The sequence below is a fragment of the Equus caballus genome, chromosome 10 (genome assembly GCF_041296265.1).
Source record: "Equus caballus isolate H_3958 breed thoroughbred chromosome 10, TB-T2T, whole genome shotgun sequence".
NCBI classification, from domain to species: Eukaryota; Metazoa; Chordata; class Mammalia; order Perissodactyla; family Equidae; genus Equus; species Equus caballus.
Window position 1 is genome coordinate 9,874,032 of NC_091693.1, and position 19,385 is coordinate 9,893,416.

General features: G+C 56.1%; 1 protein-coding gene across 2 annotated transcripts; it reads right to left on the reverse strand.

Annotated features, from left to right (window-relative positions):
- Positions 1-99: 99 nt before the first annotated feature.
- On the reverse strand, positions 100-19,262 carry SIRT2 (sirtuin 2). 2 transcript variants are annotated; one of them, XM_014734812.3, is made up of 16 exons: positions 19,028-19,262; positions 18,170-18,216; positions 15,066-15,114; positions 14,691-14,804; positions 12,176-12,217; positions 11,917-12,023; positions 11,743-11,799; positions 11,219-11,287; positions 4,280-4,409; positions 2,501-2,560; positions 2,201-2,256; positions 1,971-2,047; positions 1,830-1,881; positions 1,096-1,166; positions 884-950; positions 100-794 (listed from the first exon to the last, which is right to left on the reverse strand). In XM_014734812.3, exons 1-16 carry the CDS (start codon positions 19,260-19,262, stop codon positions 639-641), a joined length of 1,389 nt encoding a protein of 462 aa, XP_014590298.3. In that variant the 3' UTR covers positions 100-638. The 2 variants fall into 2 exon arrangements, with proteins under 2 accessions (XP_014590298.3, XP_023505450.2); XM_023649682.2 differs by lacking the exon at positions 18,170-18,216 and having other exon boundaries at positions 19,028-19,241.
- Positions 19,263-19,385: the final 123 nt, after the last annotated feature.

The window sequence follows — 19,385 nt, forward strand, 5'->3', positions numbered from 1 at the left end:
GCCTGTAGATGCCCCGGTTTCCATCGAGGCCCAAAATCTGACCCTCCCTCCGGTGGCTTCCCGGCGCGCCCACAGAAAGCAACAGCGAGGCCAGACAGCTAAGTGTTAGTTGTCTCTCGTTTTTAATTTCTCTCCGATAAGCAACGCCTCTGTCCATCCCCGAGTGGGAAGTGGGTCCTGAGTGAAGGGGGCCCAGCACTCACTTTGGGAGTTGGAGGCAGGGACTTGGGGGTCCCCCACGGGGTGTGAGTCATGTTTGGAAGGCCCCTCCCAGCCCCCAGGGATGGTTAGGTTTTGGCCACAGGCCCCTGGGAGCAGCAGAGGGCGTGGGGGCCCGGGACCCCTGTCCTGGGATCCTGTGTCGGTTAGAAGTGTGGAGGCACCCCCGGCCCTGGGAGCAGTTAGAGATGAGGGAGGTTGCAGGGGTTGGAGCCAGGCTGCCCACGCCTCGGCCCCTTGGAGACGTTGGAGATCTGCCGGATCCGGGGGTCTGGGATCCCCGTTTTGGGAGGGAGAGGTTAAGAGACTGAGGAAATGTTCTGAGCTCCCCTGACAAGAGCTAAAAGTTAGAGGGGGCAGGGGCTGGTGGGGCTCAGCTGTCCCAAAGGAGCGGGGCGTCCCGCCCGGGGGACACGCTGTCACTGTGGTTTCTCTCCCTCCGTGGTCCGGGCTTCCTCCTTGGCGGGAGGTGGAGACTTGCTGGGGGAACCTGAAGTGGTGGGGTTGGGGCTTCCCGGCCCTGACTGGGCGTCTATGCTGGCATGCTCCTTCCGGACGAGGTCCTCCAGCTCCTTCTGCAGGGGGCAAAGGTCACAGAGGTCAGAGGACCCCATGCGGCCCAGGGACTGGGCTCAGGGTGGGCTGGGCCGCGCAGTCTCCTCACCTTCCATCCGAGGAGGTCAGCAAGGGCCAGGCAGCCCTGGTCGCAGTCCCCCAGCCAGGCCACGTCCCTGCGGGCGGGTGAGAGAGTCAGAGCTCCCGGGCTGGTCCCAGGCCCCTGCCAGTTCTGCCCTGTCCCTCTGTCTTCGCGCCTTCCCTCGCTCTGTGGCCCTGGCCCTTGCAGGCTACCCCCCCCACCACAGGCCCAGGCCTCACCTGTAGGCCTTCTTGGAGTCAAAGTCCATGCCTCCGCCGAGACCCATCATCATTCCCAGGAAGGGGTCCGTCTGCAGGGGACGGGGGTAACGGCGGGGGGGGGGGGAGCTAAGAGCACCGACCTTGCAGCCAGGCGGCCTGGGTCTGCATCCCAGCTCGGTGACTTCGCTCCAGGGACCTGACCTCTCTGAACCTCAGTTTCCCTATCTGTCGAGTGGGGGTGATCATGGAACCCACTCCCAGGTGGTCCTGGCAGTGGGTTAATACACAGAAAATGCTTAGCTCAGCATCTGGCACACGGTATGCTTTGCTGGTTGGAGGAAACATCTCTCCCCGGGAGGGAGGCCTGCCTGGGAACGAGGCGACCTCAGGAAAGGAGCCGAGACAGGGAGCGGGGGCCCCAGGGGCACAGCTGAAGGCCGTGGTCCGGCGGGCCCTGACTCCTCAGTCCCGGGAAGCACACGTTCCTGCTTCTGCTTAAGTCGCTTTGAGCTGGGGTTCAGTCACTTGCTGAAAAGGGTCCTGAATGGCGCAGAGGCCTGCGGAATCCTAGGGTCAGAGGAGCTGGAAGCTGACCCTCTCGACTCCAGATGCCTGGTTCCGAGCTGAGGGGTCCAAAGACTGAGACCTAGAGACCTGTCCCCTCATGCCCGAGGAGGCCACTGGGAGGGAACATGGGACCCAAATGAGGAGGGGGAGGGGAGAACGGAAGGATGTGAATCCAAGCCACTCACCTGGCCAGCTTTCTCCTTGTTGATGAGCAGGCGCGGGGTGGACAGGGGCGCCCTGAGGGGACGGCGAGCTGAATGGTGAGGATCCGTGGCGGCTCCCCAGTCCCCAGCACCCCGCAGCCCCGCCCCCGACGCCCGACCTACTTGCTGATGAGGGATGCAAAGGGCTGCACCTGCAGGGAGGTGCCCATGATGATGAGGAGGTCCACTTTCAGGAAGTCCTGGAGGGGGTGGCCAGTGAGGGCTCTGGGCTCTGGGAGCCTTCCCTGCCCCCCGGCCCACCTGCAGCTGGCTGAGGAAGGGCCCTCCCCGGGGCGGGGCTGCCCCCACAGGCCGGGCCGGGGTGGCGGGCGGTGGCAGGGAGGGACACTCACTGACTGCATGCAGGAGAAGAACCGCGCTGGGAGGCTCTCCCCGAAGAACACGATGTCTGGGGCAGAGAGAGGTGGACAGACGCATGGATGGAGAGACGGAAAGAGACGGTGAAGCGGGGGCACAGAAAGAGAGAACAGGCCGGAGCGGAAGGCAGACCCAGGGGCTGAGGGGGAGCGCAGAGCAGCGGGGACAGGCCAGGGGCACAGAACCCACTCCCCCTGGGGCAGATCTGGGGCTCCGGTCAGGGCGGGGTGAGGGTGAGGGGGCCTGTGGGACAGGGTCGCTGGGGGCGTGCTCACCAGGCTTCACCACGCTCTGACACTTTTCGCACCTGGGAGTCACCTGGGAGAAGATCTTCTCTGGGCGCGGGAAGGGAAGGAGAGAAGGAGCTAAGAGGCTCTGGGCTGGGGCTGCCCCGCCCCCTCCCTTCACAGTCAACAAACACAGCTCAGAAATGGGGGCCTCTGGGGGGGGTGCCTGCCCAGAAAGGACCCCCCCCTTCTTAGAGAACAGCCCCCACCACCCCCAGCCCCCAGGATTCCGGGGGGCAGGGGGCTCCAGCCCCAGGCTCTAGCCCTTGAATGGCAGAATAAAGGGAGGAGCAGACGCTGGCCCCTAACAGGGGAGCACCATCCCCGGCTCAGGGATCTGGACTCAGGGCAGGAGTTCCTCCAGTGGGGATGTGGGGGCAGCCCTGGCTCAAGCTGTTAGAGGGGCCTGGCGGGTCCCAGGCTGGTGGCGGAGAGCGAGGGAAGCATATGCAGATGCCCCTGGGGTGAGGACAAATGCTTAGGCCCAGCTGCTTCCCACCCTCAGGCTCTGTGACAGACCGCCCCCCCCACCATCCTTGTGACAATACTCCTTATTGCTTATTGATGAGGGACACTTGAAAACAGTTGCTCACTTGCAACTCACAGATCCCAGCTTGTTCGTGCAACTATTCATTCATTCCTTCATCAGATATTCACAGAGCACTGTTTTATGTCTGTAATTTACTTGAAAATATTTCTGCCTTGACAGCATGCTATTCTGTGGGTGATGCATGTGACATCGCCATAAATGAAACACGGCGGGGGGATGTGAATTGTGTGGTCCCCAGCTGCGCGCAGCGGGCTGGTCAGGATCCAGGGCCCGGGGCGGTCAGCTGGCCACACTCCGGGGACCCTCCTCCACGTGCGGCAGCTGTCCTGTCTCACATGGACACCAGGGGCTTTGTGAAATCAGCATAAAGAAGGTCAGAAAAGGCTTCCCACCAGTGAAATAAGCGGCTTCTTAATCCGCACAATCGATGTCAGAAATAGGCCTTCACTGGTATTCAAGAAATGTAGATTGGCTGGGCTTTTTTTTTTGGACACTTACATGAACAGGGCCCATGATTCTAGCAAGGCCTGTAGTCTGCACCCTGAGCGACAGCCCTGGGCTTCCTTCCGAACCAGGGCTGCGTCTCGTCCCAGGCACCACAGATTCCACTCGCCTGAATCTGATAATGGCTGAGCGAATCTCGTGCCCCAGCACAGTGCTGGCCAACGTGGTGGTCACAGCCACACGTGGCTTTTTAAATTGAAATTAATAAAAACTAAAGAAAATCTAAAATTGAGTTCCTGGGTCCCACTCGCCACACTTCAAGCGCTCCGCGGCCATGTGTAGCCAGTGGCTGCCGTGTTGGACAGCGCAGCACGGACTCTCTCCTCTCAGAAAGTTCTACGGGACAGCTCTGCTCTTCTCAGAAGGCAGTCGCATTTGCCTTGACGGGCAGCTCAGTAAGATGGGGTCGGAGCCCCTTGAAGGACTAAGCTCGGGTCTGTACAAGCACGTGGGTGCCTCTCTGCTAAGGCACGTCGGCGTGTGGCTGAAGTTGGTCTGGGACTTGCATCCATTACAACCTGGTTGCGAGCTGGTGTGGGGAGCAATGAAGCCCCACTGCCACTTCATCTTGGGGGGCTGCCATTATCTGCTAAAAAGAGCCACAGAGCCATGCAGGACAGAACTGTGCCACTTGGTGGAGAGCCTGCTCCTGGCGCTGAGGAGGGGACGGTGGGCGGAAAGCCTGCCCTCGAGGATGGCCTCCAGCCGCTCACCTTTCATCCAGCCCAGCGTGTACTCCCGCCGGCAGACGGGGCTGATGCAGTGCGACGTGTAGAAGGTGCCGTGGGCCTCCACCAGGTCCTCAGGCTCCAGCCCCGCCACGCGCTCCAGGGTGTCTATGTTCTGGAGGAAGAGAGACAGAAGAGAGATGGGGAGAAGTAGGGGCAGGGTATGTCCGAAAGCCACTGAACGGGTCAAGGTCATAGACGCTTACATGCAGGGGCCCAAACTCAAATGTCTATGAGCCCAGGCCCACTGCCACCACCAGCCCATATGGCATTTTTTGCAAATTCAGGCCACTTTGCTTCCATTTTTCAGAAAATTTGTCTTGCTAGAAGCCCACACTTTAGTGCCACCTGCCAGAAATTGAAATAAATGTACAAATCCACAACGTCTTCACTGTAAATGGAGCCCTCTCAGACGCAGCACTCTCGTGCACTACTCAACCTGCACAGCTGTACGTGGCAGCCCTGGCCAGGCATTAACATAAATAGACAAATCAGGAGGGGTCATTTGGCTTGAGTCACACTGTTTGCCTATTGAGCAGTCAGGTTTCTTACTATGGTCTGTTTCATAGATGGCATGTTAACTTTCATTCTCTTAAGACAGAGATACGTTCCTCATTAAACAAGAGAGAACGTTCTCTTCCACTTAGACATTTGTGCTCGCTCCTTGTTCTCAAAACACACAGCCTCCTCTGGAGCAGCTTTTGTTTGCCCGTGAGGAATGGTGCTAACGGGGGACACGGGCAGACATTCGACGCATCACACGCGCCCCACAGCTGAACCCACAAGCTTTCCCAGAGACTCCATGAACAGCATCAGGGTTCCCTTTCAAGGACAGCGGCTGCTCCCCGCCAGCAGTCAGCTTGTCCCCCGAACGCACAGACAAGAGTCACTGTTCCCAGCTCTGCAGCTCCCCCCCCGACTAGAAATCCAAGTTTTGCCTTTGTCGCTTGACACAGTCTCCTAGCTGACTCCCGTGCATGTGAGTACGCAGTGTGCGTGCAAATAACTAAAGAACACAGAAAAGAACTGCTAAATGCCTCTGTTATCCTTTGATGCCGCTTTTGACACAGAAGCTACAAACAAGCAAAAAAGAACGAGGCCGACCTGACGGACTGATGTAAAATGATCTCTCCAAGATGCGAAAGGTCCAGAAGAAGCAAGGCAGTGGGTCCAGGATGTGGGAAAATGATAGGTGAATTTGTGTGTTTGCTTCCCCGAGGGCAGAAGATCTTCGAAGCAGACACGAGAGGCGGGCGACAGCGGTGGCCTCGAGGGCGGGAAGTGGGGGGCTGGGAATACGGCCAAGGAAGTTCTCTGCTAAAGGACAAGCATCAGCGGACGCTTGATGACACACAGCAACTAACACCTGACCGTGCAGGGAACAGGGCGAGGTGGGGAGGTGGGCCTGGGGCAGTGGTGGGCCGTTCCTGGAGGGGACAGTGGCCGCATAGCTCCAGCCACCCGCTCTCCCTGGGAAAGTCAGCCAGTGTGCAGCCAGCTCCTCGCACCTTCCAGGAGGGGCCTGGAGCCTGTGTTTTCAGGTGTAACCTCCTGATTTTTAAACCTCCGCTCACTTTTTGCTACCAGACATCGTGTCCCTGATTGACACGGCATCGATGGCAGCTTTCGAAAAGCACGAAGCTGCTCCGTGGGTGTAGACAGGGAAGGGTCCTCCAGACAAGGAGGGGAAGCGAACAACAGCCGATGACAGACCCCTCTGTCTGGTGGAAACACCATATATGTATTTAAAAGAACTCTGTGCTGTTTCGCTGTGTTGATCACGGCGACTTGACTGAACAGGACAACTGTTCTCCTGTTTGAATGGATACTGTGTCTTGACATAAAAATAGCATCGCCCAGCGCTTCGAAAGTGCTGCGTCGTCACAATTCAGAAAGACGGGAAGGCAATGTGTTCTAGAAAACTGGGTCAGTGACTGAGAGGAGCTGAGGCTGAAGGAGAGGGTTACAAGTTTGAAAAAAAATAACAGTTTCATGAAATGTGAGAGTAGAATTTTTTTCCACCTTTATCTATTTTATGTAATATGCCATTTCCAGTGTCTGTGTAGTTAAATCCATGCATTAAATACTGCAAGCAGGGGGGCGTGCCCGCACGTTGCACACTGACCCCAGATCGTGCCCATGCTGGCTTTCGTGTAAAAACAGCCTGCAGCTGGTGTGCCCTCGTGGGCAGACAGGGGTTTTGCCTCCGACAGAGCTGGGGAGGGAGCAGCCGGTGCGGCCCTGATGGGTTACTTTGCCCGGGGCCTGGGTTTCTCGTGCTGGGGCCCTGGGACCCCATCCCGTCTGCTGAGTTTAAACATTGTCTATTAGCTGCTCCTCCAGCTCAAGTCCAGACTGCTGCATCCACTGTCTGCCCTCCTCTCCACCTGGCGTCTAATGGGCATCTCAACCTCCACAGGCCTCGACCCAGACGGCTCCGCGGCCCCCACGTCCGCACTTCCCACATCCCAGGGAAACGCCAGCATCGTGGAGAGCTGTCCAGCCATCCTCGACTCCCCTCTTTCCCTCACTGTCATTCCACACCCCATCCATCAGCAAGTCCAGCCGGCTCCACCTTCAGATGGATTCATAACTTGTCTGCTTCTCCCCCTCAATGCTCTCCCCCACCCCCGGCCCAGCCTCCATCCTCTCCCACTTGGACCATCGCAGCAGCCTCTGCCGGGTGTCTGTGCCCTCTCCCCACTGACACCCAGTCTGTCCCCTATACGCACCCAGAGGGACCCTGTGGACACCTGGGTTAGGTCACGTCCGGGCCCTGCTCAGAGCCCTCCTGTGGCTCCATCTCACTCAGGAGAAAGGACAGAGTTCTCCCTCTGGCCCCTGAGGCCCTCTATGGTCCACCCTGCTACCTCCCTGACCTCGGCTCCCCCGTTCTGTCCAACTACTGTCCTCCTCGCTCACTCAGATCCAGCTGCTTGGGATTCCTTGAACATGCCAAATACATTCTCACCTCAGGACCCCTGTACTGGCTGTTCCCTTTGCCTGGAACACACTTTCCCCGCAGAGAATCTCATGGCTCGCTCCTTCCCCTCGTACAGGTCTGTGTCTAAATGTCCCCTTCTCAAGGAGGCTGTCCCTGACACCTTGTTTACAACAGCATCTCCTGCCCCCCTGCACACACACATACACACGCACACAGAACTTCTGATTCCCCTTTCTGCTCAGCTGTGCTCCCCAGACTTCTGGCCCTTTCACACACGCCATACACTGCATCTCCATCCCGTCCACGGTCTCTCCCCACATCACAAGGTCAGCCCCAGGGGGGCAGGGAGCCCTGCTCCGTCCACTGCCAGCAGGACCTGGCACTGGGTTGGTGCTCAGTAAACACTGTCACAGGAGCTGACAGACAGGGCTGCCAGCAGGGCGTGGTGAGGAGCTGATGAAATCCCACCCAGAAGGCACGTGGCCTCAGGAGAGCAGCTTTTATTGTACCTGAGCCACGTCCCATGGATAAAACTGACCCTCCGGGAAGAAAGGTCAGGTTTATCCGGAGCTGAGGCTCCTCCTGGAAGAAGAGGCCGCCCCAGCCTGGCGCCACCACCTCTCCTGGGCTGGAGCACCTGCCCCATTTGAGAAATCTGAACCTCAAAATAAAAAGAACCATCCTCCCTTCAACATCCACAAGTCAATCAACGTGGTGCACCACATTAACAAAACGAAAAACAAAAACAGCCATTCATGATAAAATGGGCACAGAAGGAAAGCACCTCAACGTGCTAAAGGCCGTATAAGACAGAGCCGCAGCCAACATCACACTCAATGGGAAAAACTGAGCGCCATCCCCCTGAGAACAGCAACAAGACAAGGGTGCCCACTCTCACCACTCTTATTCGGCATAGTACTGGAGGTTTTGGCCAGAGCAATTAGGCAGGAAAAAGAAATAAAAGGAATCCAAATAGGGAGTGAAGAAGTGAAACTCTCGCTGTTTGCAGACGACATGATTTTATGTACAGAAAACCCTAAAGAATCCATTGGAAAGGTATTAGAAATAATCAACTACTATAGCAAAGTTGCAGGGTACAAGGTCAACTTACACAAATCAATGGCATTTCTATACTCTAATAACGAACTAACAGAAAGAGAACTCAAGAACACAATCCTATTTACAATGGCAACAAAAACAATAAATTATCTTGGAATAAATTTAACCAAGGAAGTGAAAGACCTATACGATGAAAACTACAAGACTTTCCTGAAAGAAATTGATGACGACATAAAGAGATGGAAAGACATTCCATGCACATGGATTGGAAGAATAAACATAGTTAAAAATGTCCATACTACCTAAAGCAATCTACAGATTCAACGTCATCCCAAGCAGAATCCCAATGACATTCTTCACAGAAATAGAACAACAAATTGTAAAATTCATATGGGGCAACAAAAGACCCCGAATTGCTAAGGCAATCCTGAGAAAAAAGAACACAGCTGGAGGCATCACAATCCCTGACTTCAAAACATACTACAAAGCTACAGTAATCAAAACAGCATGGTACTGGTACAAAAACAGGTGCACCGATCAATGGAACAGAATTGAAAGCCCAGAAATAAAATCACACATCTATGGACAGCTAACATTTGACAAAGGAGCTGAGGGCCTACAATGGAGAAACGAAAGTCTCTTCAATAAATGGTGTGGGGAAACCTGGACAGCCATGTGCAAAAGAATGAAAATCGACCATTCTTTTACACTATTCACAAAAATAAACTCAAAATGAGGGCCGGCCCCATGGCTGAGTGGTTGGGTTCATACACTCTGCTTCAGCAGCCCAGGGTTTCGCCAGTTCGGATCCTGGGTACGGACATCGCACTGCTTGTCAGGCCAGGCTGAGGCGGTGTCCCACATGCCACAACTAGAAGGACCCACAACTAAAATATACAACTAGGTACTGGGGGGATTTGGGGGGGAAAGCAGAAAAAAAAAAATAAAACCAAAATGGATCAAAGACTTAAAGGTGAGACCTGAAACCATAAGGCTTCTAGAAGAAAATGTAGACAGTACACTCTTTGACATCAGTCTTAAAAGGATCTTTTCAGACACCATGTCTTCTCAGACAAGGGAAACAATAGAAAGAATAAACAAGTGGGACCTTATCAGACTAAAGAGCTTCTACAAGGCAAGGGAAAACAGGATTGAAACAAAAACACAACCCACCAACTGGGAAAAATATTTGCAAATCATACATCAGACAAAGGTTTCATCTCCATAATATATAAAGAACTCACACAACTCAACAATAAAAAATTAAACAACCCGATCAAAAAATAGGCAGGGGATATGAACAGACATTTTTCCAAAGAAGATATACGGATGGCCAATAGGCACATGAAAAGATGCTCATCATCACCGATCATCAGGGAAATGCAAATCAAAACTACACTAAGATATCACCTTACACCCGTTAGAATGGCTAAAATAACCAAAATGAAAAATAACAAATGTTGGAGAGGTTGTGGAGAAAAAGGAATCCTCTGCTGTTCCCTGCTGGTGGGAACACAAACTGGTGCAGCCACTATGGAAAACAGTATGGAGATTCCTCAAAAAATTAAAAATAGAAACACTGTATGACCCAGCTATCCCACTACTGGGTATCTATCCAAAGAACTTGAAATCAACAATTCAAAGAGACTTATGCACCCCTATGTTCATTGCAGCACTATTTACAACAGCCAAGACGTGAAAGCAACCTAAGTGCCCATTGATGGATGATTGGATAAAGAAGATGTAGTATATACACAATGGAATACTACTCAGCCATAAAAAAGGACAAAATCGTCCCATTCACAACAACATGGATGGACCTTGAGGGTATAACACTAAGTGAAATAAGCCAGATAGAGAAAGACGAACTCTGTATGACTCCACTCATATGAGGAAGATAAACAAACACATGCACAGAGAGAAGAGAGAAGAGAGAAGAGTGGTTACAGGGGAAAGGGGAGTGGAGGATGGGCCCAAAGGGTGAAGGGGTGCACCTACAACATGACTGACAAATAATAATGTACAACTGAAATTTCACAAAATGATGAACTATCATAACCTCAATTAAAAAAAAAAAAAGACCCATCCTCCCCCTGGTGGCAGCTTCTGAGGCTGCAGGCTCCAAATCGCCAGGCGCGGGAAGAAAAAGTTAGAACACTTGTTTTTATGCCGCTGCTCTCTCGATTTCGAACTAGGCGCTGAGGCATGAATGATAACCTGCACACATCAGTGCTATAGTACACCACGTGACTGCAGTACGTGTTCATAAAACAAAGGTAGAGGTGCAGGCGTTTTTCACTTTTAGGGGTGCGACACCCTGAAGGTCCCGTTGACGGGTCCAGAAGTGTACAGTGAAAGCTCTCCCGGCTGAGTCCCCAGGGCGCGGCCCCCGCCAAGGACCGCACAGGAACGAGCCGCGGCCCCACGCCCGGCCCCGTGCGGATTACAGGAAAGCCCTCTCCCTGAAGACGCCGCGTGCAGCGGCTGGAAAACCGTCAGAACCAGTCATTGTGGCATCATCCGCTGGAAAACCCTAACGAACATAAAATCTACAGGGCGCGCGGCGTCCCCTCAGAGATGGGGTCCTTCCCCGGGATAGGAGATGGCCCAGGGAGGAGGTCGCTGCCACGTCCCCACAGACCCGAGAGGGCGCCGCTGTGCTGGCCTCTGATTTATAGAAGGGGAAACTGAGGCTGCGAGAGGGGAAGCGACACCATGCAAGGCCCACGATGAAGAAGCAGTGGCCCGAGCTCTCAGGCACTGAGGTGCCAGGACACTCCCGGCAGCCTGACCCCTCCTAGGGCCCGCCCCGTCCCCTCGGGGTCCCCACCCCGCTCCTCCCTGGGCGGTCCCGCCCCGCCCCTCCCCTCCGGGGGGGGGGGTCCCACTCCGCTCCTCCTAGGGGGCCCCGCCCCGCCTACCTGCGTGTAGCAGCGCAGGAGCAGCCCCTTCTCCTTCAGCAGGCGCAGGAAGTAGTGACAGACGGTGGGCTGCAGGGGAGCAATCGCGACAATGCTGATGTAACGGAGAACACCCCCTCCCCCGCACTGCCCCCAGGAGCTGTCCCAGGCCTGTGTCACCTCACGGAATCCTCCCACGGCCTCGTGAGGCACAGACCTTCCCTAACCCCATTTCACAGAGGAGGAAACTGAGGCCGGGGAGGCTGCCTGTCTTGCCGAAGCCACACGGCCGGTAAGTTGCAGAGTGGGGGTTCGCACAAAAGCAAGCCCGGCTCCAGAGTCTGGGCTCTCCCGTGGGTTGTTAAGCCTCATGACGACCCTTTTCACATACTATTAACGGCTGCATTTTACATCTGGGAAAACCGAGCCTCGAGGTCATGGGCCCAGAGCCCATGAATTTCCTGACCATGTAATATTTGTGCAAGAGGGCCTTCCCCTTCTTGCGGTCCCCCAGCTGTCCTGTCCCCCGGCAGAAAAGAGCTCACCTTGAACTGCCCAGGATAGAGCTCCTTGGCAAGGGCAAAGAAGGGCTCTGGATGTTTCTGTGGAGAGAGGGCCGCAGGGCAGTGGGCAACCAGATGCCCCTGGCGGGATGAGCGCGGAGCCAGGAGACCCTACTCCCCCATCGTTACAGACACCCCTCCCGGGGGAGCACACACCTTGAAGTAGCCAATCTCAAAGATGGCCTCCGGGTAAGGAAGGTGGTACTTCTCCAGGTTGGCGTAGAGGCCGGTGGATGGGGAGCGGAAGTCAGGGATGCCCGCAGCTGGGGGAGGAGCGCAGGGAGCAAGCGATCAGGGACCTTGGCCCCGGCTATACCACACCCACCTCCCACGTGGGCGACCACACACGGCTCCTCTCCCGCCCTGGAAGGGGCGCCCCCACCTGGGGGCGGCTACAGGGGGAGGGGGCACTTACACGTGGAGATTCCAGCTCCCACCAAACAGATGACCCTGCGACCTGCAGGAGAGGAGTTTAGAGATCATGTGACATGGTTTGCTCACTCCCCACAACGAAGCCACCCATCACAGCCCCTGACACCGTGTACTAGGAGCCGGGCCCTGGAGCAAGCATTTCGGATGCATGAACAGTCCTCCCAGCCATCTCAAGGCGGTGGTGTTAACATCCATATTCCTCAGATGAGGAAACCAAGGCTCAGAGAGGGGAAGGGGTCACAGAGTCAACTGGTGGAAGAGCCAGCATGGGGACAAAGAATCCACTGCTTGCAATTATGTCCATTTAGACAGTTTTGAGAAAAGGCCACTTGGAGAGAGTCTCTCCCCCTGACTCGATCTAGACAAAAATGCATGAGGGGCTGGCCCCATGGCTGAATGGTTAAGTTCACGCGCTCCGCTTTGGTGGCCCAGGGTTTCACTGGTTCGGATCCTGGGTGTGGACCTAGCACCGCTCATGAAGCCATGCTGAGGCGGCGTCCCACACAGCACAACCAGAAGGACCTATGACTAGAATATAGAACTATGTACTGGGGGGCTTTGGGGAGAAGAAGAACAAAAGAAAAACGCATGAGATCTTATGAGAAGGCTGGGGCCGGGGTTCCCGGAAGGCCTGCGGGGTATTACAAACATCTCTGGCAACACTTCGCCTTTTGATTCCTCTGTAAACACACATCAGCCACTGGTAGTTTCCAGGGAAAGACCAGAGATTTGTCACTCTCGGCCCGTGCCCAGTGAGCAGGAACGTGGAGCAGGGCTTCAAATCCTGGCTCTCCTGCTCACCAGCGGGGGCTTAGCCCAGATCACCCCTCGGGGCCTCAGCTTCCTGCCCTGTGAAATGGGCGTAATGACAGTAGGGACTTGGCGGGCCCATGAGAGAATGGAGGAATTCACGGAAAGCTCGGGCCGCTGCCCGGTGCTGAGCAGACAGCGCATATTGTCTACTGCTATTCTCTGCTCAATTGTGCTAAACTTCTCGAGACCCATAAACTTCTTGAGACCCAGTTGCTGGCTGGCGGGCAGCCCTCCAGGTGGTACCCTGGTGTCTGTGCATCAGTTGGGCACGCGGGACACACACAAGTGTGAGGCCCCGAGAACAGGGTGCCTCTGGGGTGTCCTGTCCAGAGGAGGCCAGCAAGGGTGAACTAGGCCGAGGCCTGCCCAGCCTCAGCCCTGGGCTTCGTCTGGGGGATACCATCAGACCAGGCCCGGCTGGACCCAGGGGGCCACGTGGGAGGGAGTATGTGCTCTGGACTCAGGGGGCCTGGGGTCGAGTCCTGACTCTGCCTCTTGTCACTGTGTGACCCTGCACCACGTCACAGCCTCTCTGTGCCTCAGTTTCCTCGTCTGTCCAGATCACTTGTGTAACGACCTCACAAGCATAATGTGAGGACCAAATGAGAGGATGCCTGTCAAGGGCTTGGTCCAGCCTCTGGCAAACAGCCAGGGCTCAATTAATTGTTAGTATTGATTATCATCCCCTCATAGACACCCCTCATGAGCCAGTGATCCTCAAACCCAGGGGCAGCAGGACAGAAGGAACCAACGCAGTGTGGCCACTGCCTGCGTTCGCTGGGGTCAGTCCAAGCCAGAAGATGTCTGTGGACGGCCGCCTGGCCCGCCCAGGAGAGAGAGGCTCAGGGCAGTGGCCCGGCTGCCCGAGGAGGGAGCCGGCAGCAGCTGGAGGCTGGGGCAACTGGAGAAGACGTTCACAACAAAAGGCCGTTCAGGACCCTCAAAGGGGCGATTGTTCTAGTCGAGGACTGCCGAGGGGCTGGTTTCTCAGACACTGGTGACCTCAACTTGCACCAAAAAATATAAATTACACGATGGCCCAGGCAAGAGGGACCTCTTTGCCAGACCTGCAACGAGCCTCCTGTAGCAATAGTCACAGGGAGCATTCACACAGCTCGTGCCCTGTTCCAGGCCCATTCCAGGCATTCACGTCTATATTAACTGGTTTAACGCCCAAGAACCCCGTGGGTAGATACTATTACTATCATCTTCATTCCATCAAACATGCCCAGCCAATGAGGGCACAGTCATTGGCTCAGCAATGGAGATGTGACCCAGGTCTGCCAATCAGAGACACACTGACGGGTTCATGGGCAGGACCCAGCCTGGGCCAACTGGAGCCAATCTCTGCTGTGTTGCTTGAACAAATGTATGGAAGATATTTGGGAGAAAGAAGCTCTCTTCAGTGGGAGTTGCTACGCTGGTGAAACTTGTACTCAGAGCTACCCCCTCAACACAGAGGAGAGCAACTCCAGAGAAGGTTATGATTTTTGACAACATGGAAGCCCCTGGATCCAGCCATACCTAAAGCTGGATTTTAGTTACAGGGTCAACACACTTCTTTTTTGGCTTTTTTAAAGGCAGGCTGAGTTGGGTTTCTTGTTACTTGCAAACAAAAGATGTGAGTGATTCAAGTGGCTGGGGCTGAGAAGTCTCTTGGGGCCCCACGCAGGCAAGGGACTTACAGCGCTCGCTCTGCATATAGCGGGCCACCCCTTCCAGGGTGAGGTCGTCCAGCAGACGCTCCTTCTGGGTGCCCAGGCCCAGCGTCTGGGAGAAGAAGTTCCGCAGGAAGTCCACTGGCCAAAAAGAAAAGAGACAGCGGCCAGGCGGGCGTTCAGCCGGGGTACACAGATGCCCCGCATGCCGCTGCCCCAGCCCTGGGGTACCCGCCTTCCCACAACTAAAGGCTCAATGCCTGGTCCAGCCAGCTGCCTCCAGGGCTGGCAGCGAACCCATTTTACCTACTTTGAATGTCACCCCTGGTGGAGGTGAACAGTGTCACCCCAATCAGTGCCTGAAACCGCCCCCCAGCAAGGGCTCCCAAGGGACATACTCACTTTCTGCTTCTCCGCCAGCCGCTCCTCCCTCAGTGTCTGAATCTGAGTCCTGGAAGGGGTGGGGGTGGGGTGGCCAGGCCCCAGAAGTGGGGTTAGGGAGGCAGGGGGGGAGCGGGGTGACACCCTGGTTCAGGGAAAAGGCTCTGGCTGGGAGGTGGGCCTGAGGAAGTGTGGGGCCATGGAGGGACATGCTGGGGGCCCCTGTGTGGGCACTGGGACAGGCCGCCTGCACTGGAGCCCCAGCCCTGCCATTCGGGAGGAGCATCATCTCATGTGGGTGACTTCACTTTCCTGAGTCTCAGTGCCCCTCATCTCGGACACAGAGTCAGAGGGCCCCCACCCCTGAGGCCACTATGAGATGAGACAAGTTAACCTATGCGAGGTGCTCAGAACGGCACCCCACGGGATGAGTGCCTGGGAAGTGCTGGCTATTGCCACTGTCACCTGCCTGGTGTCCATGTCCATGCCCTGCACCCACCTTGTTCGCTGTAGCGTGGGCCTCACCCCGTCCCAGGACCCCCACAGCCCTCCTTATCAAAGCCCCTCCTAGGAATAACGCCAGTGGGAAGGCCTCGGTCCTCGCCCTCCCGCTGGAAGGCCCAGATACACCTGTCCAAGCCCTCCTCCTCCTTTCTCTGCTCCTCCCATAGGCCAGGCTCCCAAACACAGGTCTTGGGACTCTGTCCCTGGGCCCTCCCTGCTTTCTCCCTCCGCCTTCCCAGGGCCACCTGCCTCATCCATGCCAGTGGCCTCGGCCCAGTCACTGACAATGTCACCTCTCTGTCCCCAGATCCAGTGTTCCCACAGTCCCCTGGATACCTCCCCCTAAGGGACCCCAGGCCCCTTACTCCCACTGTGTCCCAAACTGCCCTCAGCATCTCCCCCAAACCTGCGCCTCCTGCTGGGCCCCATCTCAGTGTGGCTTCCCAGTCTGTCAGACACCTCCCGCCTCCCTCCCCCACCCTCCCGCCATAATGTGTCCCCTCCTCAGGGCTCCACCTGGTCCAGCCTGTCCTCTCCCCACCAGGGCCCTGTCCCGGCCTCCTCCCTAGGCTCCCAGCCTCAGTCTCCATCTCCGATCTACTCTGCTACCCTCCTTGTGATGGCCTGTTGGGATCAGCCCACTCCCTTCCACTACGAAGGCCCTTCCCTTTGCCATCTCTGGTCTAATCATCTTTTTTTTTTGGAAGATTAGCCTTGAGCTAACATCTGCCACCAATCCTCCTCTTTTTGCTGAGGAAGACTGGCCCTGAGCTAACATCCATGCCCATCTTCCTCTACTTTATGTGTGGGATGCCTGCCACAGCATGGCTTGCCAAGTGGTGCCATGTCCGCACCCGGGATCTGAACCAGCGAACCCTGGGCCGTGGAAGCGGAATGTGCGAACTTAACCACTGTGCCACCGGGCCGGCCCCTGGTCTAATCATGTGATCACGAGCATCCAGAGCCTACCACACTGTCAGCTCCACAAAGGCAGGGATCTTTCATGTTCATCACGGGATGCCCAGCACAAGAACAGAGTCTGGCACCTGGCAGGAGCTCCAGAACTATCTACCCCTGAACAAATGAATACCTGCCGGGGCTGGACCAGGGCTGGGCCCTGCAGGGACCTCGTAAAAATGCAATTCTGACCAACTCACTCTCCTGCTTAAGCTGTCTCCCCCATCACTCACTCTCTGGTTCCAAGCCTTTTAGCATAGGAATCTTCTTTCTAGACATTTTTTATTGCTTCTCAAGATTGTATGAGCTTTGGAAAAATTTTGATCATTAGCCAATGTATAACTTGGGGCACCAGCCTCATAATTCCCTCAGCCACCCCAGCAAAATGACCACTATTAACAGGACAATCATTTTTCCAGGCTTTTTCTCTGCATATAAACCTCAGTTTTTCCAGAAATGGGTTATACAATGGTACGATGCCGCACCTCGCATCTTCCTGTGAACAATATCCTGTAGCCCCACCTCTGTCTTTTAAGCGGCTACAGAGTTGCACTGCAAGCACGCACCATGGTTCATTTCACCCGTCTACCGACAGCCACTTGGGCTGTTTCCAGTTTCGCCCGGTCACAGACAATGCTGTGATTTACATCCTTGAATCTCTCTCTGGGACTGAGAATCCCTTTTTCACATGAAACCTTTTTCTCTGACAGCGGTTGGCTTTGGGAGCCAGAGGGAGCAGCCCCGGCCTGACGGGAGCTCTTAGACCCTCTGCCGGGCATCTGTGGGGTGCACTAGTCACAGCTTCTGCTCTGCCCCGCATCTGAGCAGCGACCGCGTGTCTGGGGGTGGGCTGGCATTCTTTCAGGCTGCAGACAGTGAGGCTCTGTGGAAGGACTCGAGGGCCCTGCCCAGCACGTGGGAGCAACTTGCTGTGTGTCCCCCAGCAACAGGGATGCTGGGAAGATGAAATGAGATGATGCCCACAGAGCCCTAAGCAGAGTGCCCAGCTGGAATAAGTACTCCACAAATGCTACCCACGAATATAATTAGCTGACCACCCCCGGCCACTAACTACTGGACACATCACACTCTTTCATGTCCCTGGGTCTTTGCACAAGCTGGACCCTCTGCGTGGAACACCACTTCTCACCTTGCCCCAGGAAGTTCTAAGTCACTGGTCACTGACTACAACGTGTCTGTACCTCAGTCTGACTCCCAGATCAGCCTGTGGACTCCACCATGGAAGGGACTAGCTGGAAGCTCTGTGACCCCACAAAGTTGACTCTAGGCTCCCACAGTGCCCTGAGCTCCTTTCATAATCACCCTGTTACGGCCATTCTCTAGTCACTTGTTCATGGGATCCGTGAGTTCAGGGACCAAGTCGGATCCCTGTCTCTTTCAGCCCCAGCACACATAAGGTTCAGAAGGGTCGGGCGGGGAGGAGTCTGGGAGGGCAGGCTGGGGCTGAGGCTGCACGACCTTCTCTGACAGTGCCCAGAATCCATCATTCCCCAGGAGGCTGACCCGGGAGGTGGGGCGAGGGACTGGGGCAGTGAGCTGAGGGCCCTGGGGTAACTGTCTCCCCTCTTCCGCCTCCCCCCAGGGGAGCCGGGCGTGGGAACAAGCAGGTCTCTCTCCTTCCCTCCACCCCTTCCCCATCTCACCTGAGCCTCCTGCACCTTCCCTGCCTGGGTCTCCAGAGGGTCAGAGGCTGGGGGAGGAGCGGGGTAGACGTGGTTACAGTGTGGGGAATGGTTAAGGGGCAATGAAGGGCTTCAAGGCAGTGGGGTGGGGGCAAGAAGATCCACTAACCTAATTATCCTGGGCGGGGGATAGTAAAGACGGAGGGGATGGGGAAAGCAGATGTTTTTAGGGTGGAGAGGGCTGGGGGGAGAGGTGGTGAGTGAGGGGCAGAGGCTGGGCCAGGAAGGTTTAGGAGAGGGAGGAGAAAGCAGAGCTTATAGGGCATGGAGGAAGACTTAGGAGACGTTAGACAGGACACGGGAGCGTGTGCGTGTATGTGCGGGGAGGGTCAGGTTCACCAGCAGAGGGAAGTTTAGAAAGGAAGGGAGAAGATAGGAAGAGATCCTCTGACTGGAGGAGTGGGGAGAGTGGGGACAGTAGGGTTAGGAGAGGCACGGGAATTAGAGGAGAGAGATAGGCGGGACACCAGGGGTTCCCGAGCATCCTACAGTTCCCTCCAAAAACCAGGTACTCTTAGCAACCGGGACCGCGGCAACCTAAGTCCTTAGAAACGAGGGTCGTTAGCGACCAAGGTGCGAGAAACACGCGATCATCAGTAACCTGGGGGTCGCGGCAAACGGACCCTTAAAACCTCGCGACCCAGAAACCCACCAACCTAGCAGTATGGATCACTAAGCAACGGCCGCCAAGCCCCCATTCCCCCGCGGCATGCAGCCCCTGTCTCCTGCCCCATCAAGCCCACCCTTGGGCCCCGGGGCCTGCAGCCTTCAGCCAGGCCCCGGCGCGGCCCGACTCTCCCACTCGGGCCCCCGACTCACGGTCCGGCTCGGCCATGGGTGCGGGACAGGGGCCCTCGGAGCTGTCACCGACTGCTCTGTCCCGTGACGGCACCGGAAAAGGAGGGGCAGAGATAGGGCAGAAAACTGCAACTCCCAGAAGCCGTCGCGGCCGCAAACAAGCGTTCGCACGACGTCGGGAGCGAGCCCCTCTTAGGTGAGGAAGATACGCGAGGGCCAGACTACAAGTTCCAGAGTGCCCCGCGCCAGCAGCCATGTTGGTAAAGGGCGCCCGGAAAATGTGGGAATGGGTAGAGAGCCGCTGTCCATCTGAGTGCTCTGATTGGTTATGGTGTGGTAGGGGGCGGGGCAGGGACTATTTAGCCCACTCTGATTGGGT

Bases quoted from the DNA above. Each gene is read 5' to 3' on its own strand.
- SIRT2 (XM_014734812.3), bottom strand. From the start codon at position 19,262: ATGGCTGCTGGCGCGGGGCACTCTGGAACTTGTAGTCTGGCCCTCGCG. The intron at 12,218-14,690 runs GTAAGTCCCTTG...CCTCTCCTGCAG, and splicing joins CTATATGCAGAGCGAGCGCT to GTCGCAGGGTCATCTGTTTG. The intron at 2,257-2,500 runs GTGAGCACGCCC...TCTCTGCCCCAG, and splicing joins TCAGAGCGTGGTGAAGCCTG to ACATCGTGTTCTTCGGGGAG.